The sequence below is a fragment of the Haematobia irritans genome, chromosome 2, assembly GCF_050003625.1.
Source record: "Haematobia irritans isolate KBUSLIRL chromosome 2, ASM5000362v1, whole genome shotgun sequence".
Taxonomy (NCBI): domain Eukaryota; kingdom Metazoa; phylum Arthropoda; class Insecta; order Diptera; family Muscidae; genus Haematobia; species Haematobia irritans.
Genome location: NC_134398.1, coordinates 43,998,816 through 44,026,165, shown reverse-complemented (window position 1 = coordinate 44,026,165; position 27,350 = coordinate 43,998,816). Strand labels below are relative to the sequence as shown.

The 27,350-nt window shown below is 30.9% G+C and overlaps 1 protein-coding gene across 1 annotated transcript; it reads left to right on the top strand.

The window, feature by feature from the left end:
* Nucleotides 1-1,521: 1,521 nt before the first annotated feature.
* Nucleotides 1,522-21,479, top strand: LOC142224546 (uncharacterized). The gene is made up of 6 exons (XM_075294329.1): nt 1,522-1,531; nt 18,084-19,185; nt 19,854-20,444; nt 20,492-20,665; nt 20,825-20,953; nt 21,344-21,479. The coding sequence occupies exons 1-6, from the start codon at nt 1,522-1,524 to the stop codon at nt 21,477-21,479; spliced, it is 2,142 nt and encodes a 713-aa protein (XP_075150444.1).
* The last annotated feature ends 5,871 nt before the right edge of the window (nt 21,480-27,350 follow it).

Sequence of the window (27,350 nt, the reverse complement as noted above, 5' to 3'; positions counted from 1 at the left end):
AAAAAATATAAAAATCCCTTTAGAAAATTTTGTTAAAATGATATTTCTATAAAAATTTTTGTCAATTTATTCCTATAGAAAATGTTGTTAAAATTTTATTTTTATAGAAAATTTTGTCAAAATTTTACTTCTATAAGAAATTTTACCAAATTTTATACCTATAGAAAATTTTGTTAAAATTTTATTCCAATAGAAAATTTTTGAAGTACCTCCTAGGTATAGAGGAATATTTTGCAAAATCTACCAAGAATTCTAGCAATCTACAGTAAAAACCTACCATATTTGATAGAATTCTACCAATTGTGGCAATTGTGGTGTTGCATATTTTTAGGCGGTCCATCGATTTCTCTAAAACTTTCATCACATCCGTAAAGCTAACTGGAATTGGATTCCAAATACACAATATTACAGCACAAAAGAATGTTTAAAAACAAAAGACAAAATGATGACACGAAAATTAAAAAAAAGAAATTGTCATTTAGAGGCACAAAATTATCATCGCTTCATAAAAATTGCAAATATGCCTCTAAAATACCGCAGCTGTAAAGTCGGTGGTGATGGCAATCTGATTGATATTGTTTAACATTATCAATGCTATAACTTTCTCGATCAATTATTTAAAAAAAAAAATCATTTGAATACAAAATAACACCTATTAATCCAAAGCCTATATATCTCTAATCCAAAATATAGGTTTTCGCTAACCAAAGGCCAAAGTTATTGTCACTCAAAATAGTGTAGAATAAAAAAAAAGTATTCTAGTCAACTTTAGTCTTTCCTTCCTTTTGCTATTATATTCCTTATAACTGAAACTATTGACAACGAAAATAATAAAAGCATCTAGCCCCCATGACAATATTGAATATTCCAATATTACTACAGTTTTGGGGCTTTAGTTATTTGATTTTTTTTCTGTTTTTCTAGAAATCCCATTAATAACATTTCCATTGCATAAGTAAAAATATATGCTCAATATAAAACTTCTTTAGAAATTTTATTGATTCCATAAGTATAAGTTATTTATTGTTACTCTTAAAAAAAAAACGAAAAGTATCTTAAATACTTATCAAAAACCAAAAATAGAAAAAAAGAAATTCTAAGAAGATAAAAATACACACAATAGGAGCTTACTGTTTAAATGCATAAAAATAATACCCTTTTCTACCATTTTTAAGCCTTTTGCTCAATAAAATAAAATACTATTTTATGTATTTTCTTGCTGTATATATTTTAAAGTTTTTTTTTTACAAATATATGTATATATTGGTATATATAGTGCTAAATAAATACGAAAAATATCTTACCTAAGCCTATGAACAAAAAATTTAAAAAATATATTTTAAGTATACATAGTATAGTATAGCATATATTTTTTTTAATCCTGTACTATATATGCGTATTGTTATTACAAAAATTCAATTAGTAGCTTATAAGGCAGAAACTAATACAAATAAAAAATTTCTCGAAAAATTATTAAAATTTTAAATTTCATAATGTGTGTATGTGTGTTTTTTTCTAAACATGACATATGGTAAGTATAAAGCTACTATAGAACAAGTAAGGAAAGTCCAAAGTCGGGCGGGGCCGACTATATTATACCCTGCACCACTTTGTAGATTTAAATTTTCGATACATTTTATCACATCCGTCAAATGTGTTGGGGGCTATATATAAAGGTTTGTCCCAAATACATACATTTATATATCACTCGATCTGGACAGAATTTGATAGACTTCTACAAATTCTATAGACTCAAAATTTAAGTCAGCTAATGCACTAGGGTGGAACACAATGTTAGTAAAAAAATATGGGAAACGTTTAAATCTGAAGCAATTTTAAGGAAACTCCGAAAAAGTTTATTTATGATTTATCGCTCGATATATATGTACTAGAAGTTTAGGAAAATTAGAGTCATTTTTACAACTTTTCGACTAAGCAGTGGCGATTTTACAAGGAAAATGTTGGTATTTTGACCATTTTTGTCGAAATCAGAAAAACATATATATGGAGCTATATCTAAATCTGAACCGATTTCAAGCAAATTTGGCACGCATAGCTACAATGCTAATTCTACTCCCTGTGCAAAATTTCAACTAAATCGGAGTTAAAAATTGGCCTCTGTGGTCATATGAGTGTAAATCGGGCGAAAGCTATATATGGGAGCTGTATCTAAATCTGAACCGATTTCAACCAAATTTGGCTCGCATAGCAATAATGCTAATTCTACTCCCTGTGCAAAATTTCAACTAAATCGGAGTTAAAAATTGGCCTCTGTGTTCATATGAGTGTAAATCGGGCGAAAGCTATATATGGGAGCTGTATCTAAATCTGAAGCGATTTCAACCAAATTTGGCATGCATAGCTAGAATGCTAATTCTACTCCCTGTGCAAAATTTCAACTAAATCGGAGCAAAAAATTGGCCTCTGTGGTCATATGAGTGTAAATCGGGCGAAAGCTATATATGGGAGCTATATCTAAATCTGAACCGATTTCAACCAAATTTGGCACGCATAGCTAAAATGCTAATTCTACTCCCTGTGCAAAATTTCAACCAAATTGGGGTAAAACTCTGGCTTCTGGGACCGTATTAGTCCATATCGGGCGAAAGATATATATGGAAGCTATATCTAAATCTGAACCGATTTCAATAAAATTTCGCACACTTGACTATAGTTCTAATTGTTCTTCTTGTGCAAAATTTTAAGCAAATTAGGGTAAACCTCTGGCTTCTGGGACCATATATGTCCATATCGGGCGAAATATATATATGGGAGCTATATCTAAATCTGAACCGATTTCTTCCAAAATCAATAGGGATCTATTCTGAGCCAAAACACATACTTGTGCCAAATTTTAAGTCGATTGGACTAAAACTGCGACCTAGACTTTGATTACAAAAATGTGTTCACGGACAGACGGACAGACGGACATCGCTATATCGACTCCGGAGCCCACCCTGAGCATTTTTGCCAAAGACACCATGTGTCTATCTCGTCTCCTTCTGGGTGTTGCAAACATATGCACTAACTTATAATACCCTGTTCCACAGTGTGGAGCAGTGTATAAAAAGCACAAGGCATTGCTATAAAAACACATTTCACCTAATATGAGACATTTCGGATATACAATTGACGCAATATTAAAGAAAAATTTCTATAAAATAAAGAAAAAATCGTTTTGTTGCCTTAAATATTAAAGACGGTGATCCAAGTGCGAAAAAGACGAAATGTTCATCCGCTTGATGTAAGCAATTACACTCAAAAAAAAGTGTACTTGGATCTGAAGATTTTGACATTCCCTTAAGGATTTTGGTATTAATTCCGAGCCAAAGATGCGGCTTCTGGCTTTATATCTAGGATCAAATAAATTAAATTTGGACACAGATCTCATTCATCGAGTTTCTATTTTCTTTTTGCGATATAATAATAAAGATATTTATGTACAAACAAATTCCAATTTCAAAATCCAAATTATACCAGGTACTTCAAAGTAAAAACAGATTTCTTAATGCTAAAAAAAAAACTTTAAACCAAAGATGCAAATCCCTAAAATAAGTGTTAGCCTATATTTGAATCGTTTTTATCGTAAATTTAAAAATTCAATATGCCATTTGAGTTAAAGACGATTTCTTTATATTAAAAAAGTTTTTCTTCATTTTAAGGAAACTTTACCTTACTTCAAAGATCTACAACTTCAGCAGAGAGACGGAAATTTTCAAAATCTGTGTCCTAAATTTAATGAAAAAATTGTTTGAAGCAAGGATTATAAAATTTAATGTAATTAAAATGTCATTATTTTAAAGAATTTTGTCCTCAACTTTGGGTAAATTTCGATTCCTAAAATTGAAGTTGCATAATCTTCCATATTAGGTCAATATTTTTTTCAGTGTACTTGTACCAAGTTTGAAGTCAACTGAAATGTCTTCACAGACAGATGGACGGACATGGTTATATCGGCTCAGGGGTCCACCCTGAGCATTACTGGAAAAGACACCACGTTTCTTTTTGTCTCCTTTTGGGTGTTGCAGGTTAAAGTGGCAGCCCCATATATTTCAAGCTCACTTAGACTATTTAGACCATTGTGATCAGGCTATCAAAAACAAAGAAAGAAAATATTTAGTTGACACGCCATTGTGTCAAAAATGTCGTATGCTTCCGCAATTCATGATCCTAATTACTGGCTCACATAATAAACGTACTTAAGACTTGCCAAATTTTTATTACCACAATCTATAAGAGATTAACAGTTTTCCGTTTTTGCAACCGGAATTAATTCCCTCCATTCATGGCCATAACAAAGGCAACTCATAAATCATATTTATTTGCACTTGAACGCATTTACAAAAAATATGGAAATTTCACCAACTTCTGGTTTTCGCAGTAAAACACAAAGCAGGAAATATAAAATTTCTCCAAACAACTAAAGAAGACTGGAAATGAAAATATATTTGTGAGGAGCAAGGTTGCCACTTATCGCAAAAATATTCTACCAAAAAATATTTCTGTATAAAATTTTGTCAAAATTTTTATTTCTATAGAAAATTTTGTAAAAAATGTAATTTTATGGAAAATTTTGTCAAAACTTTAATTCTATGGAAAATTTTGTCAATATTTTTATGAAAAATTTGTAAAATTTTATTTCTGTAGAACATCAAAATGTAGAATGTCAAAATGTTATTTCTATAGAAAATTTTGTCAAAATTTTATTTCTATAGATAATTTTGTCAAAATTTTATTTCTATAGAAAATTTTGTCAAAATTTTATTTCTATAGAAAATTTTGTCAAAATTTTATTTCTAGAGAAAATTTTGTCAAAATTTTATTTCTATAGATAATTTTGTAAAAATATTAATTCTATGGAAAATTTTGTCAAAACTTTAATTCTATGGAAAATTTCGTCAATATTTTTATAGAAAATTTTGTCAAAATTTTATTTGTACAGAAATTTTTGTAAAAATTTTCTCAAAATGTTAATTCTATGGAAAATTTTGTCAATATTTTTATTGAAAATTTTGTCAGAATTTTATTTTAATAGAAAAATTTATCAAAATTTTTTATTTTTTATTTCTATAAAAAATTTTGTCGTAATTTTATTCCAATAGAAAATTTTGTCAAAATTTTATTTCTATAGAAAATTTTCTCAAAATTTTATTTCTATAGAAAATTTTGTCTTAATTTTATTTCTATAGAAAATTTTAACAAAATTTTATTTCTGTAGAAAATTGTGTAAAAATTTTAATACTATAGAAAATTTTGTCAATATTTTTATAGAAAATTTTGTCAATATTTTTATAGAACATTTTGTCAAAATTTTATTTCTATAGAAAATTTTGTCAAAATTTTATTTCTATAAAAAATTTTGTCTTAATTTTATTTCTATAGAAAATTTTGTCAAAATTTTATTTCTGTAGAAAATTGTGTCAAAATTTTAATACTATAGAAAATTTTGTCAAAATTTTATTTCTATAGATAATTTTGTCAAAATTTAGTTTCTATAAAAATTTAGTCAAAAGTTTTTTTCTATAAAATATTTTGTAAAAATTTTAATTCTATGGAAAATTTTGTCAAAATTATAATTCTATTGAAAATTCTGTCAATATTTCTATAGCAAATTTTGTAAAAATTTTAATTCTATGGACATTTTTTTCAAAGTTTTATTTATATAAAAAAAATTGTGTCAAAATTTTATTTCTATAGAAAATTTTGTCAAAATTTTATTTCTATAGAAAATTTTGTCAAAATTTTATTTCTGTAGAAAATTGTGTAAAAATTTTATTTCTATAGAAAATTTTGTCTTAATTTTATTTCTATAGAAAATTTTGTCAAAATTTTATTTCTGTAGAAAATTGTGTCAAAATTTTATTTCTATAGAAAATTTTCTCAAAATTTTATTTCTATAGAAAATTTTGTCTTAATTTTATTTCTTGAGAAAATTTTGTCAAAATTTTATTTCTGTAGAAAATTGTGTCAAAATTTTATTTCTATAGAAAATTTTCTCAAAATTTTATTTCTATAGAAAATTTTGTCTTAATTTTATTTCTGTAGAAAATTGTGTAAAAATTTTAATACTATAGAAAATTTTGTCAATATTTTTATAGAACATTTTGTCAAAATTTCATTTCTATAGAAAATTTTGTCAAAATTTTATTTCTATAGAAAATTTTGTCAAAATTTTATTTCTATAAAAAATTTTGTCAAAATTTTATTTCTGTAGAAAATTGTGTCAAAATTTTAATACTATAGAAAATTTTGTCAAAATTTTATTTCTATAGAAAAGTTTGTCAAAATTTAGTTTCTATAAAAATTTAGTCAAAAGTTTTTTTCTATAGAATATTTTGTAAAAATTTTAATTCTATGGAAATTTTTTTCAAAGTTTTATTTCTATAAAAAAATTTTGTCAAAATTTTATTTCTATAGAAAATTTTGTTAAAATTTTAATTCTATGTTATGGAAAAGTTTGTCAATATTTTTATAGAAAATTTTGTCAACATTTTATTTCTATAGAAAATTTCGTCAAAATTGTAATTCTATAGAAAATTTTGTCAAAATTTTATTTCTATAGATAATTTTGTCAAAATTTTAATTCTATTGAAAATTTTGACAAAATTTTATTTCAATAGAAAATTTTGTTAAAATTTTATTTCAATAGAAAATTTTGTCAAAACCTTATTTCTGTAGAAAATGTTGTCAAAACTTTATTTCTGTAGAAAATGTTGTCAAAATTTTATTTCTATAGAAAATTTTGTAAATAGTTTTATAGAAAATTTTGTCACAATTTTATTTCTATAGAAAATTTTGTCAAAATTTTATTTCTGTAGGAAATTGTGTCAAAATTGTATTTCTATAGAAAATTTTGTCAAACTTTTATTTCTATAGAAAATTTTGTCAAAAATTTAGTTCTATCGAAAATTTTGTAAAAATTTTTATTTCTATAGAAAAATTTTGTCAAAATATTATTTCTATAGAAAATTTTGTCAAAATTTTATTTCTATAGAAAATTTTGTCAAAATTTTACTTCTATAGAAAATTTTGTTAAAATTTTATTTCTAGAGAAAATTTTGTCAAAGTTTTATTGCTATAGAAAATGTTGTCACAATTTTATTTCTGTAGAAAATGTTGTCAAAAATGTATTTCTATAGAAAATTTTGTCAAAATTTTATTTCTATAGAAAATTTTGTCAAAATTTTATTTCTATAGAGATAACATTTTCTCAAAAGTTTATTTTTATAGAAAATTTTCTCAAAATTTTATTTCTATAGATTAATTTGTCAACATTTTATTGCTATAGAAAATTTTATTTCTATAGAAAATTTTGTCAAAATTTTATTTCTATAGAAAATTTTGTCAAAATTTTACTTCTATAGAAAATTTTGTCAAATTTTATTTCTAGAGAAAATTTTGTCAAAATTTTTTTTTATAGAAAATTTTGTCAAAATTTTATTTCTGTAGAAAATTTTGTCAAAATTTTACTTCTATAGAAAATTTTGTCAAAATTTTATTTCTAGAGAAAATTTTGTCAAAATTTTATTTCTATAAAGATTTAGTCAAAACTTTTTGTTTCTATAGAATATTTTGTAAAAATTTTAATTCTATGGAAAATTTTGTCAATATTTCAAAAGCAAATTTTGTAAAAATTTTATTTCTATAGAAAATTTGGTCAAAATTTTATTTCTATAGTAAATTTTGTCAAAATTTTTTTTCCAATAGAAAATTTTGTCAAAATTTGTTTCTAAAAAAAATTTTGTCAAAATTTTATTTCAATAGATAATTTTGTCAAAATGTTAATTCTATGGAAAATTTTGTCAAATATTTATTGCTATAGAAAATGTCAAAATTTTATTTCTGTAGAATATGTTGTCAAAATTTTATTTCTATAGAAAATTTTGTCAAAATTTTATTTCTATAGAAAAATTTGTCAAAATTTTATTTCCATACAAATAACATTTTCTCAAAAGATTATTTCTGTAGAAAATTTTCTCAAAATTTTGTTTCTATAGATAAATTTGTCAACATTTTATTTCTATAGAAAATTTTATTTCTATAGAAAATTTTGCAAAATTTTATTTCTATAGAAAATTTTGTCAACATTTTATTTCTATAGAAAATTTTATCAAAATTTTAGTTTTATAGAAAATTTTATCAAAATTTATTTTTATAAAAAATTTTATCAACGTTTTATTTCTATAGAAAAATTGATATCTTTTAAAGTGCTACAAAAGAAAAAAAGGCAGTATTTGTCAGGTATCGTCTGTCTTTGCCTTAAAATGCTCACTTTTCCGGTAGTTTCCATTATTCTTTGTGCCATTGGAGCTTTAGTAATTGTGCTTCTCTTCTAAATGTGGGACATGTGTAATCCTTGAAATTTATTTGCATACTTAAGACATAAATAAAATTCTTATTTTCTTCAAGGTAGACCTAACATTTTAGTTTTATTGTATTAAGTAGCGCCATAGTTACCTCAAGGACAACTCTTCGTTACTAGGAACTCTACTAATAGGGAAATTGTAGATTTGTCATTTTCAGTAACTGTTTATAGTTAATTTTCTGTAAACAGTGAAACCTCCAAGAATTGAATAATTTAAGTCACCTAAATTTTAACCAAAGTGTGTTAGTGGGGGGGAGGGTCCATTTATGACAACCCTTCTAATGTGATAATACAGCAAATGTCTCATGAAAACTGGTCATATGTGAAAGGCCCTCTTTTCAATGTTGGCAAGTTTGAGAGATTTCACTGTATTTGTAACTTTTTGGTGAAGTGTTACATATATTTTTTAAATCCTTTAATTTTTAAAATATTTAAAAGAGATATTTTTTTACTCTATTCTGTTAATTTTTTTAAGTGTCTGGGGTTTCATAACATATATTTTGTTGGTGGAAAAGAATATTTTTTGTATCAAGAACTCTACTGTTGTTTTGTTTATGTCTGGAGGATAATTTCGTAGATACGAGAGAGTGTGTTTGTGTGTGTGTGGGTGTGAGAGTGGGAGAGAGAGAGGCAAAAGCAAGATTTATTATTAACCGGAATATTGTGGGTGGTTAATACCACTACACAATACTATTTAAGGATGTTGATGATATGTGGTTGCCGGAATATGCGATGATGCACTTCTATGGAACACAAGGTGGTTTGTATAAAATATTTGTTCGAAGCACGAATTAAAATTTAGGGATTGAGGATGTATTTTAAAAATAAAAAAAGTATATACGACCGTAAGTTCGTCCAGGCCGAATCTTATGTACCCTCTACAATGGATTGCGTAGAAACTTCTACGAAAGACTGTCATCCACAATGGAATTATTTGGGCTGTGGTAATACTTTCCGATGGTAAGGTATCTTAAAACTTCTTAACATCGTCTTCTAAATTGGAAGTTAGTCAATACGTGGTATACACTGAAAAAAAGCATGCCCGGTTCCAAAGATTTTGTCTTTACTTTAAAAATTTTGGTATTGATTCCGAGCCAAAGAAGCGGAGAATACAAGTAAGGATACTTTTAAGACACAATTCTCTTTTAAATTTGGGTTTTGTGTATTTGCTTCTAGGAAGCAACTTTTAATTTTTCGGTTTTTTTCGCTTTTTTTTTCTTCATATTCTATCAATGTCCTTTAAAAACGAGTTAACGACAACTTTATTGTTTATTAAATTATGCTATGTTTCAGGTAAAAAACGTCTTTAAAATAAAGTGTTGAAAAACATGTCCTATTTTTGAACGATTCTTTGCTTTGTAATCAAGATGCAAAAAGGCAACACATTTAAAGACAATTTCAATAATTTTAAAGATTTATTAAAGACAAGTTGACCTTAGCCCAAGAATTGTTTCTTTCATGTTATGATACCCATTTTTAAGTGAAATCACTTAATTATAAGGACAATACGACTTCATTAAAAAGTTTATCGACTTTTGGACAAGGAAAAAAACTTTATATTAGAGAAATGCGTCTTCTTTGCTAAGCAAAATTTGCATTCGTATTTTAAAGACATGAAATCTTTGACCTCACGACAATATTTTTTCAGTGTATATTACACAAAAAAGGTATGTATAGGTAAGTCTACAAATAATTACGAATCCGTATGGACTTTTGCACGGTACTTAGAAAGTCAGAATTGAAATATGGGGGTCACTTATATGGGGGCTATATACAATTATAAACTTGATATGAACCACTTTTTGTGTGATTGGGGATCGATTTATCTGAGGGCTATATATAATTATGGACCGATATGGACCTAGTTAGGCATAGTTGTTAATGGCCATATACTAGCACAATGTAACAAATTTCAACTGACAGTTGAAATTTGCTCCTCCAAGGGGCTCCAAAACTAAATCTCGGGACCGGTTTATATGGGGGCTATACATGTTTATGGACCGATATGGACCACTTTTGGCATGGTTGTTAAATACCATATACTAACACCACATACCACATCGGATGCATTTTTTCTTCCCCTAAAGGCACCGGAGGTCAAATCTGGGGATCGGTTTATATGGGGGCTATATATAATTATGGACCGATATTGCCCCATTCCTGCATGGTTGTTAGAGACCATATACTAACATCACGTATCAAAGTTCAACCGAAACGGATGTATCCATATATATAATTATGGACTGATGTGGACCAATTTTAGCATGAGTATTTGAGGCCTTATATTAAAACCACTTACCAAATTTCAACTGAATCAGATGAAGTTTCCTCCTTCAAGAGGCTCCGGAGGTCAAATCTTAAGATCGGTTTATATGGGGGCTACATATAATTATGGACCAATATGAAGCAATTCCTGCATGGTTGTTAGAGACCATAAACTTACACCACGTACCAAATTTCAATTGAATCGTATGAATTGTACTCTTCCACGAGGCTCCGGAAGTCAAATCTGGGGATCAGTTTATATTGGGGGTATATATGATTATGGACCGATGTGGACCAATTTTGCATAGTTTCTAGAGACCATATACTTACACCATGGGAGCCACCGTGGTGCAATGGTTAGCATGCCCGCTTTGCATACACAAGGTCGTGGGTTCGATTCATGCTACGACCGAACACCAACAAGTTTTTCAGCGGTGGATTATCCCACCTCAGTAATGCTGGTGACATTTCTGAGGGTTTCAAAGCTTCTCTAAGTGGTTCCACTGGAATGTGGAACGCCGTTCGGACTCGGCTATAAAAAGGAGGTCCCTTGTCATTGAGCTTAACATGGAATCGGGCAGCACTCAGTGATAAGAGAGAAGTTCACCACTGTGGTATCACAATGGACTGAATAGTCTAAGTGAGCCTGATACATTGGGCTGCCACATAACCTAACCTAACCTAACCTACACCATGTACCAAATTTCAGCCGGATCGGATGAAATTTGCTTCTCTTAGAGGCTCCGCACGCCAAATCTGGGGATCGGTTTATATAGGGGCTATATATAATTATGGACCGATATGGACCAATTTTTGCATAGTTGTTAGAGACCATATACTAACATCACGTACCAAATTTCAAACGGATGGGATGAATGGTGCTCCTCCTAGAGGCTCCGCAAGCCAAATCTGAGCGTCAGCTTATATGGGGGCCATATGTAAAAGTGGTCCGATATGGTCCGATATGGTATTCCACCGACCTACATGAATAACAACTACTTGTGCCAAGTTTCAAGTCGATAGCTTATTTCGTTCGGAAGTTAGCGTGATTTCAACAGACGGACGGACGGACATGCTTAGACCGACTCACACTGAAAAAAAGCATACTCGGTTCCAAAGATTTTGACTTTACTTTAAATTTAGGTTTTGTGTACTTGCTTCTAGGAAGAAAATTTTAATTTTTCGCTTTCTCAGCTTTTTTTCTTCATATGCTATCAAAGTCCTTTAAAAACGAGTTAACGGCAACTTTATTTTCCAAATTAGGACTCGACTTCCAGTAGAAATTATGCTATGTTTGAAGTAAAAAACTTCTTTAAAATAAAGTTTTGAAAAACATGTCCTATATTTGAACGATTTTTTGCTTTGTAGTCAAGATGCAAAAAGACAACAAATTTAAAGACAATTTCATTAAATTTAAAGAATTTTTCTGAATTATTAAAGTCAAGTTGACCTTAGCCTTTAATTTTTTTCTTTCATGTTAAGATACCCATTTTTAAGTCAAATCACTTAATTATAAGGACAATACGACTTCATTGAAAAGTTTATAGACTTTTGGACAAGGAAAATAACTTTATTTTAGAGAAATGCGTCTTCTATGCTAAGCAAAATTTGCATTCGTATTTTAAAGACATGAAATCTTTGACCTCACGGCAATATTTTTTTCAGTGCAGAATTTCACCACGACCCAGAATATATATACTTTCACGCACAGAAAAACCATGTTTGGACATGGTTGCCGCATCAATTTAATGCTTATATAGAGCATGTAATTGCCGCGAAAACCATGTATTTTGTCTTTGTAAAAATAGTTTTCGAGCGGAGAAAAATGTATGGTGGCAATAAGCATTTGAATGGTTCTCAAATACCGCAAAAATGTGCCATCATTTAAATGATAGAATTTGAGACCATTAAATGGTCGGGAAAATCATGTACCGGACCATTAAATTTTGTTTACTTTTTTTACAGGGAAAAAAGTATTTTTATAGGTTGAGTTTAGACATGTCTAGAACCATTACATGGCCATAAAGACCATTTACATTTTTTTCGTGACCATTTAATTTTTTAAATTTTTTGCAGCGAAAAGAATTTTATAAAAACATTGAGCAGGTACACACAATTTTCATTTTGCGCGTCAGTCGTGTGTTGATTGTTTCTTGGAATGGACGGAGAATACGGATTTACTGTTTTGTGTTAATTTATTTATTCAGAAGTGGCACGTGCACCCAGAGAAGGAATATGATCACCTCAAACATGTTTTAAGAGCAAATTGTTATTTTTGGGTGGCAAGCAGGTTATATTTGACGAGAAAATAACATTTTAGTGACAAACATGTTACATGGTCACCATACAAAAATGACATTTTGTTCTTAAAACATGTTTCGGGTGATCATATTCCTTCTCTGCGTGTGGTTTTATGTGAAGACAAAAAAGGAAAGTGTAATTGAAAAAATGTACCTGTTTTTTGTTCTACATTTTGCTATATGGTATCATTTATTTTTATTTGCAGTTACATGATGTCTGCGTTTGTACATTTGATGGGCACGATGTAAATATGGAATAATTACTGATTGTTGAAATTTAAATAAAATAGAGTGTGTAAAAATATATGATGTTTGCTTGAATGGCATTATAAATACAAATAAACAATTAATTAGTTTATAAATAAATAAAAACAAATAAATAAAGTTAATTTTGTGTTTTCTTTTCTCAAGTGGCGCCCTTTTTCGACGATGAAAAAAGGTTTTTCATAAAGATCAAAACATTTTAGGTTGTGACCATGTTCTTTTAACTAGGAGAAAAACATTTTTAATGAATACCATAACATTTTAAATCGTGACCATTGTCTTTTCATTCTAACGAAATTCTTTTTATCAATATAATAACATTTTAGATGATAACAATAATATTTTTCTTAGAACCATGTTCACTGAGCCAACATGGTTGCAGGTGAAAATGTTACATGGTCGCCGCAAAAATAACTCCTATTATTTTATTTTGCTCTTCAAATATGATTGTGACAATCATGTTTCTTCTCTGCGTGTTATGAGGTCTTAGAGCAATATTTCGATGTGTTACAAACGGAATGACAAAGTTAATATACTCCCATCCTATGGTGGAGGGTATAAAAATTACAAACTGATCAATCGAAGTATTGCCCATGGCAAGTCACCAATTTTTTCCATATTATTGCGATGCGATATGCGGTGCTATTTCAGTTTTTGGTATTTCATTAAAGGAAAAATTTTCTTAACTTTTTCGAATTGTATCTCTGAATAATACTAACAAATTGTTTTTTTTTTTTCGCAAGAAGTAGATCGGTTCACGTTTCAAATATTTTTGAAATATCCACTATTTGTTGTCCTTACTGCAGGCAGTAAAATTGAGGAAAACTAAATTTATTGCAAACACTGCGAGAGGATTTTTATATATTATCTCAAAAGAACTTCTTGTGAAGTGAAAATGAAATCCAGTTTTAGAAAATCATTGTTGAATGAATTTAACAGAACTTCTTCTTAATGAACCACAGAGAAAACAAAAGATAGCGCTTTCGGGTACAACAAGAATGCGCCCCAATGGGGGTATTTAAGGTAGGCAATATGTTTGCAACACCCAGGAGTCGAGATACGCACATAGTGTCTTTGGCAATTATGGTCAGGGCTGGTCTCTGAGCATGGTTGCCACAGTTAGGTTAGGTTAGATATAGTGGCAGCCCGATATTTCAGGCTCACTTAGTTTATTCAGTCCATTGTGAAACCACGGTGATAATTTTTTCCTATATCACTAAGTGCTGCCCGATTCTATGTTAAGCTCAATGACAAAGGACCTCCTTTTTATAGCCGAGTCCGAACGGCGTTCCACATTGCAGTGAAACCACTTAGAGAAGCTTTGAAACGCTCAGAAATGTCACCAGTATTACTGAGGGAGATAATCCACCGCTGAAAAATATTTTGGTATTTGGTCGAAACTGGGTTTGAACCCACGACACTGTGTATGCAAGGCGGGCATGCTAACCATTGCACCACGGTGGCTCCACAGTTGGTAGAATTCTACCAAAAATGGACGATTTTGAACTGTTTGTTAAAATGGAAGAATTATTTCTGTAGGTTTTCCAAAATATTCCTCACCAAATAAGAAGTACTTTACACATTTTCTGCAGAAATTACATTTTGAATAAATTTTCAAAAGAAATTAAATTTTGACCAAATTTTCAAAAGAAATTAGATTTTGACTAAATTTTCAATAGAAATGAAATGTTGACAAAATGTCTGTAGAAAAAAAAATATTATTATTTCTGTTTTCTTTTAGATTTTCTAAAATATTCCCCTCCAGCTAGGAAGTACTCTACAACATTTTCTATAGAAATAAAATTTTGACTAAATTTTCTATAGAAATAAATTTTTGACAATATTTTCTATAGAAATAGATTTTTGAAAAAATTTTCTATAGAAATAAAAGTTTTTCATAGAAATAAAATTTTGACAAAATTTTCAATAGATCTACAATCTTGACAAAATGTTCTATAGATCTACAATTTTTTACAAAATTTTCTATAAAAATATTTTTTTTACAAAATTTTCTATAGAAGTGATATTTTAACCAAATATGCTATAGAAATAAATTTTTGACAAAATATTTTATAGAAATAAAGTTTTGCAAAATAAGATTTTTTGTTTGGTACTTTTTTGGTAAATTTTTCTCCAAAACTTTGGTAGATTTTTTTTTTTTTTTTGGCTCGAGTGGCACCCGTGCCCCTGAGTCGATTTAGCCATGTCTGTCTGTCTGTGAACACATTTTTGTAATCAATATCTAGATCACTTTTGGTTCAGTCGACACCATTTGCGTAGCTAGGGGGTGCTGGGGGGGGGGGGCTATGCCCCCAGAATAGTTCTTGCCCCCCAGAATAATCAAAGCTACAGTTGTTTTATATTTTAATTCAAGCTTTGCGATGTGTTTAATCCAATTAAGATTGTGGCAGAGAGAGTATGTTAAGCATATTTTTATACCCTCCATCATAGGATGGTGGTATATTAACTTTGTCATTCCGTTTGTAACACATCGAAATATTGCTCTAAGACCCCATAAAGTATATATATTCTGGGTCGTGGTGAAATTCTGAGTCGATCTAAGCATGTCCGTCCGTCCGTCCGTCCGTCTGTTGAAATCACGCTAACTTCTGAACGAAACAAGCTATCGACTTGAAACCTGGCACAAGTAGTTGCTATCGATGTAGGTCGGCTGGTATTGAAAATGGGCCATATCGGTCCACTTTTACGTATAGCCCCCATATAAAGGGACCCTCAGATTTGGCTTGTGGAGCCTCTAGCGGAAGCATGTTTCATCCGATCCGGCTGAAATTTGGTATATGGTGTTTGTATATGGTCTCTAACAACCATGCAAAAATTGGTCCACATCGGTCCATAATTATATATAGCGCCCATATAAACCGATCCCCAGATTTGGGTTGCGGAGCCTCAAAGAGAAACAAATTTCATCCGATCCGCCTGAAGTCTCCAAGAGAAGCAAATTTCATCCAATCCGGTTGTAATTTGGAACATGGTGTTAGTATATGATCTTTAACAACCGTGCCAGAATTGGTCCATATCGATCCATAATTATATATAGCACCCATATAAAACGTTCTCCAGATTTGACCTCCGGAGCAGCGTTGCCAGAATTGTTTCACCAAAAACCGCTAGATTTGCAAAAGTCACATTTTTGATTGAAATTTAACAAACTTAAAGGCTTTATTTCACTTACAATGCATATTATTTTCATTTTAGTTCCACTTCTGTGAGACTGTAACAATATCTAAGGCATATTAGCTCTGTTTGCGTATTCGATACATTTTGATTACTATCACAAATTTTTTACTGGAAGTCCTTCGTTTTGTGGGAGCTACCTTCCCAACACCTCTATTTTATTTACTTGTTATTTTAAAATAATAAATGATCTAAGCATGCTTTGGATTTGGTAAAAAAAATGATTTGTCATTTTTTTAAATAAAATTTTAGTTTGGATTTGAAATTGTGAAAAATTCGAAATACATTACTTTTATCTAAATTGTAGAAAATACTATCAAAGTGCCTATCAAAGTGCTTTAAAAACGTGCTAACGCCAACTTAAATTTCCAAATTCAGACTCGACTTCAAGTAGAAATTATTGTATATATACGTTTTTAAAATAAAGTGTTGAAAAACATCTTCTATTTTTGAACGCTATTTTGGTTTGTGGTTAAGATGCAAAAACTCCTCACATTTAAAGACTATTTCATTAATTCTTCCTTCTTTCATGAAAACATACCCATTTTTAAGTTGAATCGCTTAATTATAAGGACAAAACGACTTTATCGTCTTTTGGACAAGGAAAACATAAAAGAAATTCACAAATGCTATTATAACCAAAATTCGCGTTCGTATTTTAAGGAGACGACAATATTTTTCAGTGCACAAAGCTATTCACATCTACTATTTTAATTTAGTAATATCGTAATAACTTTAGAATATTATAATAACATAAAAAGGATAAACGAGTCAAATGATAATATTCCCAATAATTTACTGACAGTTTATCTAACAAATTTGTATGGTAATAGTAGATTTAAAGTTTACGATAACTTTTATGTATATAATGAAAAAACTTAACAACAAGGTGTATTTGCTAAAAAAATGCCCGCATAATGGCTGGACTCATTATTAATGTTTCAACTGTGCAAGGCTTAGATAAAAACGACGATTTATCCATATTTCAATAGAAACATGTCGAAAATAAAACAAGTATATACGGCCGTAAGTTCGGCCAGGCCGAATCTTATGTACCCTCCACCATGGATTGCGTAGGAACTTCTACTAAAGGCTGTCATCCACAATCGAATTACTTGGGTTGCGATAACACTTGCCGATGGCAAGGTATCGTAAAACTTTTTAACACTGCCTTCTAAATTGTAAGTTAGTCCATAAGGGGTATATATTAAACAAAAAAAAAAGGCTGATTAAATACGTATATAATTCAGTTTGAAAAATTTTCTATAGAAATAAAATTTTGACAAAATTTTCTATAGAAATAAAAACTTGACAAAATTTTCTATAGAAATAAAATGTTGACAAAATTTTCTATGGAAGTAAAATGTTGACAAAATTTTCTATAGCAATAAAATTTTGACAAAATTTTCTATAGAAATAAAATGTTGACAAAATTTTCTATAGAAATAAAATGTTGACAAAATGTTCTATAGAAATAAAATGTTGACAAAATTTTCTACAGAAATAAATTTTTTACAAAATTAGACCATTTTTTTCGGCAATGCTAGTTTTATCAATACCAATGTACTATTACCATACCAGCACTTATTTCACCACTTTTTATTTTTTCATAACACGAATTGTCATTACAAAATTATGCTAATTTTTGTATTTATCTTTACTTTATTTTTTGATAAAAAAATTCTTTCGCTAAGTTTACATATTTGTTCAATTATCTACACTTTCACTAAACAACACACAACAAGTTTTAAGATTTATGCTGTGTATTATCAAGTTTGCGATGAATACGACTAACATAGATTTGGGTTCCAGAGAGGATAATTTTACAATGATGAGAATTCTGGCAAATTATACAACGGGCATAAATATTTGTCATATTAATACACAAAGTTTAAATAACAAAATCGATGAATTTCGTATACTTTTTGAACATTCAGGGATAGATGCAGTATGCGTTTCTGAAACTTGGTTTCATCCTGACTGCAATGATGAAACATACAAACTAAATGGATACAGACTTTTTAGAGCTGACCGGCAAACTAACGGAGGGGGAGTTGCTATATATCTTCGAGATACACTAAGATGTAATTTGATAGATTCATCCGAAAGCTTTCAAATTCATGAGCACTTATTTCTGGAAGTGTTATGCAATGACACCAAAATTTTACTTGGATGCATCTATAGGCCAAATCGCCAAGTTTCTATTGAGCCAATTATTTCAAAATTGGAATCCATATCGGTTGAATACAGTGACATAGTTATAACAGGAGACTTCAACAGTAATGTACTTCTGGAAAAAAATCTAGTTGATGCAATGGAAACTTTGAATTTGAATTTGGTCAATTCCTGTAATCCAACACATTTCTCTACCACAGTTAATACCTTACTGGACCTGGTATTTGTGAACAACAATGAGAGAGTCCTCCACTATGATCAACTGAGTGGATCAGGTTTCTCAAAACATGATATTATATTTCTTTCATATGACTGCTCAATAACATCACAAATCAATACATATACATATCGTGACTTTAAGAGAATCAACATCTCAGCTTTGGAATGTGATTTATCAAACAAATGTTGGACCCCATTATATTTCCTCTCAACATCTGAAGAAAAAACTAGATACCTTACAGATGAAATAATAAATTTATACAACCAACATGTTCCACTAGTAATAAAGACAGTAACACCCAAATTAAGACATTGGTTCAAGGAAGACACTAAACTGTTAATTGAGAAAAGAGACAAAGCTTATAGGCGATGGAAACGATATAAGACTCCATCTCTCTACAAGTCTTATAAAATTGCTAGAAACAAGGTAGTGGCAAAAGTAAAAAAAGACAAAATATTGTACTACGACAACAAATTCAATGGAGCCATTGGAAGTAAGCAGACATGGAAAGGAATTCAAGAAATATGTGGCATAAAAAAACCAGTTGTTACACTGAAAAAACAGTGAACCCACCAGGAAGAAAACTTTTGATTAATTCTAGAAAATTTTGAAAAGTTTTAGAAATTTTTAACTAAACAGTATTACAAGCGCTGGCATCACGCCGATGTCACAAAACTAAGTAAATATTTTTCGACAAATTCAAGAAAATTTATTAGACATAAATAATTTTCTTCACTTTTTAAAGAAAATTTTGTAGTTTGAAGGAAAAAATTGGAGTTCAAAATTGCAAGAATGTCTTTAGTGACATACGAAGTTCATGATGGACGCTGTTGTAGTAAAATTTACAAATTTAAAGAAATAATGAACTATTTTGTGAGAAGTACGAATTTAGTAAAACTTTTTACTTCATTTGTGTATAATTTTTTCCCGTCTTTTAGTTCATTTAACTAACGTACGTAAAAAATTATTAGAATAAATGAAACTTTCTCCAAATATAATAATTTCATGAACTAAAATATAGTTAAATTGGCTTTAGTGAAATAGTGAGTTCACTTTTTTTTGAGTGTAGTTATGATATCAATGTTGATGAACTGAACGAAAAATTTGTTAATCTGCCAATTCCGGAAATCGAGGATAATATAACCGTGCAGCAGCCTCTAAATATCGATGCAGAGCAGATTTTAACTTTTTATAATGTGGAGGAAGAAGATGTACTGCGTGCCTTAATATCGATTAAGTCAAACGCTACAGGATACGATGACATAAATCCTAAATTTGTTAAACTGATAGCACCACAAATTCTAAGACCTTTAACACATGTCATCAATTTCACCATAACAACTAGCACTTTTCCAAATATTTGGAAATGCTCCAAAGTCATCCCAATAGAAAAGGCCCTTAAAGAGTTTAGACCTATATCCATCCTGCCCTTTTTATCCAAAGTCTTTGAAAAACTAATACATGAACAGATTTATACACATCTACAAAACCGAAAATTTCTTTCAAATTCCCAGTCAGGCTTCAGATCGAATCATAGTTGTCTTACGGCCCTGGTTGACGTCTCCGAATCTTTGCGTTATAGCCTCGACAATAATGAAGTCTCAGTACTTATCTTATTAGATCACTCCAAGGCATTTGATTCAGTGCATTACCCTACATTGTGTCGAAACTATCCGACATGTTTGCCTTCTCCGATACTGCTACAAGACTGATAGCTTCCTACTTAAAAGATCGCCAACAATTTACTGTACATCAAGGTCAATCTTCATCGTCGCTTCCATTAAAAAGAGGTGTACCTCAAGGCTCTATATTGGGACCACTGTTATACACAATGTATTCTAATGATTTGCCGAATGTGATCCAACACTGTAACGTCAGAATGTATGCGGATGACGTACAACTACATATTTCATCCAAAATTTCAATGCTTGATGATTGCATTTCTATGGTAAACCACGATCTCTCAAACATATTACAATGGGCAAGTAAAAACGGACTTTTATTGAACCCCAGAAAGTCAAAAACAATGATTGTTCGTAGAAAGAATGTTGAGATTAGAGATGTCAATATACACCTAGGGGGCACCCGTATTGAAATTGTACCCAAGGCAAAAAATTTGGGAGTTGTATTTAATGAACATCTCAGTTGGACTGACCATATAAACATGGCGTGCGCAAGTGTATATGCCAAGCTACGAAACCTTTGGTTAACACAATATTTTACTCCATTCAAAATCAGAATGCTATTGGCAAAAACATATTTAACTCCTACACTTACATACTGCTGCGAAATTTTTGCTGGTTGTAATGTTAGGGACGCTGACAAACTCACAAAAACATTCAACAATATAGCCAGATATGTTTATGGAATCAGAAGATTCGATAGAATTTCCGTTTATGCGTATCAAATATATAACATGCCGTTCCAATGCTATATAACATATAGAATTCTCTCCTTTTTCCATAAAATAATATACACAAAAGAACCGAGCTACCTCTATGAAAGGATAACCTTCTCTAGATCAAGGAGAGGCAGAAATGTAACCCAACAATTCCACAGGAGTCAAATATCGGAAAGACAATTCTATGTTAGAGCTATCCGTCTCTGGAATCAATTACCAAACGATACTCAAACTATCGCCAACACAGCTAAATTTAAAACGTGTTTAAAAAACTTCCTACAAAACTCTTCGTAGATTGTAAAAATTATTATTGAAATTGTGTTAAATTATTACTATGTTAAAAACTAAACTATAGAATATTTTTATATTTAAATTAAAATTAGTATTGAATAAGTTAAATGTACTAACTATTAATGCACATAACGCACATTATCCTAGTACTACGTTAATAAGATATTAGTCTTGCTGTATTAGGAATGAACTAAATAAATAAATAAAAATAAAAATAAATAAAATGTTGACAAAATGTTCTATAGAAATAAAATGTTGACAAAATTTTCTACAGAAATAAATTTTTTACAAAATTTTCTATAGAAATAAAATTTTGACAAAATTTTCTATGGAAATAAAATGTTGGCAAACATTGCTATAGAAATAAACTTTTTACAAAACTTTCTATAGAAATGAAATTTTGACAAAACTTTCAATAGTAATAAAATTTGACAATTTTTACATGGCTGTTAGAGGCCATATACTAACGAAATGTACCAAATTTCAACCGCATCGGATGACTTTTGCTCCTCCAAGAGGCTCCGGAGGTCAAATCTGGGGATCGGTTTATATGGGAGCTATATATAATTATGGACCGATATGGACCAATTTTTGCATGCTTGTTAGAGACCGTATACTAACATCAGGTACCCAATTTCAAACGGATCGGATGAATTTTGCCCCTCCAAGAGGCTCCGGAGGTCAAATCTGGGGATCGGTTTATGTGGGAGCTATATATAATTATGGACCGATATGGACCAGTTTTTGCATGATTGTTAGAGACCATATACTAACACCACGTACCAAATTTCAATCGGGTAGGATGAAGTTTGCTCCTCCAAGAGGCTCCGGAGGTCAAATCTGGGGATCGGTTTATATGGGAGCTATATATATTTATGGACCGATATGGACCAATTTTTGCATGGTTGTTAGAGACCGTATACTAACATCAGGTATCAAATTTCAACCGGATCGGATGAATTTTGCCCCTCCAAGAGGCTCCGGAGGTCAAATCTGGGGATCGGTTTATATGGGGGCTATATATAATTATGGACCGATATGGACCAATTTTTGCATGGTTGTTAGAGACCGTATACTTAGACCACGTACCAAATTTCAACCGGATCGGATGAATTTTGCTGCTCCGGAAGGCTCCGCAAGCCAAATTTGGGGATCGGTTTATATGGGGGCTATACGTAAACGTGGGCCGATATGGCCCATTTTCAATACCATCCGACCTACATCAATAACAACTACTTGTGCCAAGTTTCAAGTCGATAGCTAGTTTCGTTCGGAAGTTAGCGTGATTTCCACAGACGGACGGACAGCCGGACAGACGGACAGACGGACAGACGGACGGACGGACGGACATGCTTGGATCGACTCAGAATTTCACCACGACCCAGAATATATAAACTTTATGGGGTCTTAGAGCAATATTTCGATGTGTTACAAACGGAATGACAAAGTTAATATACCCCCATCCTATGGTGGAGGGTATAAAAAACCAAAAATAGCTAAAAGGGTCATGAAAAAAAGCCAGAAAAAAGCTAAAAGCTAAATGCATTTTTTTCCCGCTAAACGTCTTCAAAAAAAGCCAAATCTAGCGGGAAAAAAGCTAAATTGGCAACGCTGCTCCGGAGCCTCTTGGAGGAGCAAAATTCATCCGATCCGGTTCAAATTAGGAACGTGGTGTTAGTATATGGTCGCTAACAACCATACCAAAATTGGTCCAATCACACCAAAATTGGTCCATATCGGTTCATAATCATGGTTGCCACTATAGCCAAAAATAATCTACCAAATTTTATTTCTATAGAAAATTTTGTCAAAATTTTATTTCTAGAGAAAATTTTGTTAAAATTTTATTTGGTTCATAATAAAATTTTCATCATAGTCAAAATTTTATTTCTATAGAAAATTTTGTCAAAATTTTATTTCTATAGAAAATTTTGTTCAAATTTTATTCGGTTCATAATCATGGTTGCCACTCGAGCCAAAAATAATCTACCAAGATTTTATTTCTATAGAAAATTTTGTTAAAATTTTATTTCTGTAGAAATTTTTGTCAAAATTTTCTTTCTACAGAAAATTTTGTCAAAATTTTTATTTCTATAGAAAATTTTGTGAAAATTTTATTTCTATAGAAAATTTTGTTAAAATTTTATTTCTGTAGAAAATTTTGTCAAAATTTTATGTCTACTTTGTCAAACTGAATTATATACGTATTGGATCGATCTTTTTTGATTTAATATATACCACGTATGGACTTACATACAATTTAGAAGATGGTGTTAGGAGGTTTTAAGATACCTTGCCATCGGCAAGCGTTACCGCAACTTAAGTAATTCGATTGTGGATGGCAGTGTTTAGAAGAAAATTCTACGCAATCCATATGGAGGGTACATAAGCTTCGGCCTGGCCGAACTTACGGCCGTATATACTTGTTTAGTATTGATATTTACATTACAACTAAAAACACGTAATAAAAACACTAAAAGGAAACTTGAGACGCACATTTTCAAAAATAGTCAATTTATAACTACGTTGATTAAAATCATGAATCGTCACATGCCCAATTTACCATCTAAAGGGTGATTCTTTTGAGGTTAGGATTTTCATGCATTAGTATTTGACAGATCACGTGGGATTTCAGACATGGTGTCAAAGAGAAAGATGCTCAGTATGCTTTGACATTTCATCATGAATAGACTTACTAACGAGCAACGCTTGCAAATCATTGAATTTTATTACCAAAATCAGTGGCAGAAAATCCGCTTTTTTATCGACAAATTTTGTTCAGCGATGAGGCTCATTTCTGGTTGAATGGCTACGTAAATAAGCAAAATTGCCGCATTTGGAGTGAAGAGCAACCAGAAGCCGTTCAAGAACTGCCCATGTATTCCGAAAAATGCACTGTTTGGTGTGGTTTGTACGCTGGTGGAATCATTGGACCGTATTTTTTCAAAGATGCTGTTGGACGCAACGTTACGGTGAATGGCGATCGCTATCGTTCGATGCTAACAAACTTTTTGTTGCCAAAAATGGAAGAACTGAACTTGGTTGACATGTGGTTTCAACAAGATGGCGCTACATGCCACACAGCTCGCGATTCTATGGCCATTTTGAGGGAAAACTTCGGAGAACAATTCATCTCAAGAAATGGACCGGTAAGTTGGCCACCAAGATCATGCGATTTGACGCCTTTAGACTATTTTTTGTGGGGCTACGTCAAGTCTAAAGTCTACAGAAATAAGCCAGCAACTATTCTAGCTTTGGAAGACAACATTTCCGAAGAAATTCGGGCTATTCCGGCCGAAATGCTCGAAAAAGTTGCTCAAAATTGGACTTTCCGAATGGACCACCTAAGACGCAGCCGCGGTCAACATTTAAATGAAATTATCTTCAAAAAGTAAATGTCATGGACCAATCTAACGTTTCAAATAAAGAACCGATGAGATTTTGCAAATTTTATGCGTTTTTTTTAAAAAAAAAGTTATCAAGCTCTTAACAAATCTCCCTTTAAAATCGTTAAAATCACGAAAAATCCACAGAGTTGGCACCGCTGCTCTCGACAGTTGCTTCGTTGTATTCTGTTCTCAGAGAATTTTTAAAAACTAATCGAAGATAGACGTTTTATAATATTCAATTTATTTTTTGCCTTTTATTTAATTTTTTATTCTTAGTATTTTTTATACACGATGAATATGTTAAGTTTATGTTTTGCTTTATGATTTCTAGTCCTGTTTTAAAACACACATTATAAATAAAATATTTTTCAAACACATACTTAAAGCAATGCTTTTATTTTTTGTTATATTAAATAATGGTAAGTTGCTATTCGATTATTTATAGCGGTGTCGTGGAACCGGCTTCCACACACAATAAAATATTTTTTGTCTTCAACCATGAAATTAATTGATCTAATTAATTATACCCTTCACCACTACTGTGGTACAGGGTATAATAAGTTTGTGCATTTGTATATAACGCCAAGAAATAGTGGCCATAGACCCATCTTTTAGTATACCGATCGGGTAAGAATTAAAATCTGAGTCGATTTAGCGATGTCCGTCTGTCTGTCTGTCTGTCCGTCCGTCTGTCTGTATATGTAATTTTGTGCACAAAGTACAGCTCGCAATTTAAGTCCGATCGTCCTCAAATTTGGCATAGGGCCGTTTCTTGAGACAGAGACAATTGCTATTGGTTTTGGAAAAAATCGGTTCAGATTTAGATATAGCTGCCATATATAATTATCTACGATGTGGTCATAGTTAGCGTGTTTATCAACCGATTTTCTTGAAATACTGTACATCCAAATATTTAATGAATCTCGCAAATCTTGCAAAATATCAGCCAAATCGGTTCAGATTTAGATATAGCTACCATATATATCTTTCGTCCGATTTAGACTCATATGACCACAGAGCCCAAAGTTTACTACCGATCTTCATGAAATTTTGCACAGAGGGTAGAATTGGCATTCTACCAATGCTTGGTACACTTGATTGAAATCGGTTCACATTTAGATATAGCTCCCATATATATCTTTCGTCCGATTTGAACTTATATGGCCTCAAAATCCAGGGTTTTGCCGTGATTTGCTTCAAATTTCGCACAAGGAGTACGTTTAGTAGTATAGGTAATTGTGCCAAATTTGGTTGAAATCGATTCAGATTTAGATATGGCTCCCATATATATCTCCCGTCCGATTTGCACTCATATGACAAGGGGGCCCAAAGTTATACTCCCATTTACGTGAAATTTCGCATAGATAGCAGAATTATTATTCTAACTATGCATGTCAAATTTAGTCAAAATTGGTTCAGATTGTATATAGCTCCCATATATACGTACACCAGAGTTGGGGAAATATGGTCGACTGTTTCATATTTTAGACCCATTTTCAATGGGATTTTCCTCCAATTGACTGGATAGTTTCCACAGAGAATACAAATATGGCCAAAATTCTCACAGTTTACACAAAATTCTGTGATGATTTCCCCATATCTTAGCCATATCCTACACACTGCAATGCCAAAATTTCCACAGAACGGATGAGTTTTAAATAAGGCTCCAAGTCGCCCTACACATATCTTGGCGAGATCTAACCAATATCCTTGTAAAATCGCCACTGCTGAGTAGCAAAAATTGTAAATATTACTCTAATTGTCCTATATCTCGAATACATATGTATCGCCTGAAAAATCATAAATCTCTTTTGTACAATTGCATTAAAATTTCTCTCGCTTCATATTTCCCATATTTTTTACTAACATTGTGTATCATCCCAGGGCGTTAGCCGATTTAAATTTTAAATCTAGAGTTTTTGTAGAAGTACAAAAAATTGTTTCCATTAAAAGTATTTGTATCTGGAAATGCAAACCTTTATATAGCTCCCATCAAATTTTAAGTAGTTGAGATGGTAACACAAATGTGTGTCTACATAGTGGTGAAGGGTATAATATAGTCGGTTCCGCCCGATTTTATTCAATCAAAAAAAAAAAAAAAAATGATAGTATCAATCATCAAAGCCAATTAAAAAATTAATTGATACAACTAATTTTTGTGATTGAGTTTTTTTTTGTTTTTGATTGATTTTGCTGCATATTGCCTTTAACACCGCAATAAAATTGAGGATGTATAGTTTTATCAATAGGTGTAATTTATCGCTTCGGAAATTTCAACAAAATTTTGAAGGGTGTCTGGGGGGGGCATAGCCCCCCCAGAGAAAATTTCTAGCTCCGCCAATGGTCGACACCAAATTTGGGGTCAGAATAGAACCGTATTTATTTAGGAAGATATCGTCTCAGATTTAGATATAACTCTCATATGTATATATCTTTCGCCCAATATGCACTTAGATGACAAGTAAACCCGATCATTTTTTTTTTA

What these genes read in the sequence shown, in the direction of transcription:
- LOC142224546 (XM_075294329.1), top strand. An exon ending in AAGACTCCATCTCTCTACAA is followed by an intron (nt 19,186 to 19,853) that starts GTCTTATAAAAT and finishes TTTTGAGTGTAG; the next exon opens with TTATGATATCAATGTTGATG. An exon ending in TCAGTGCATTACCCTACATT is followed by an intron (nt 20,445 to 20,491) that starts GTGTCGAAACTA and finishes TACTGCTACAAG; the next exon opens with ACTGATAGCTTCCTACTTAA.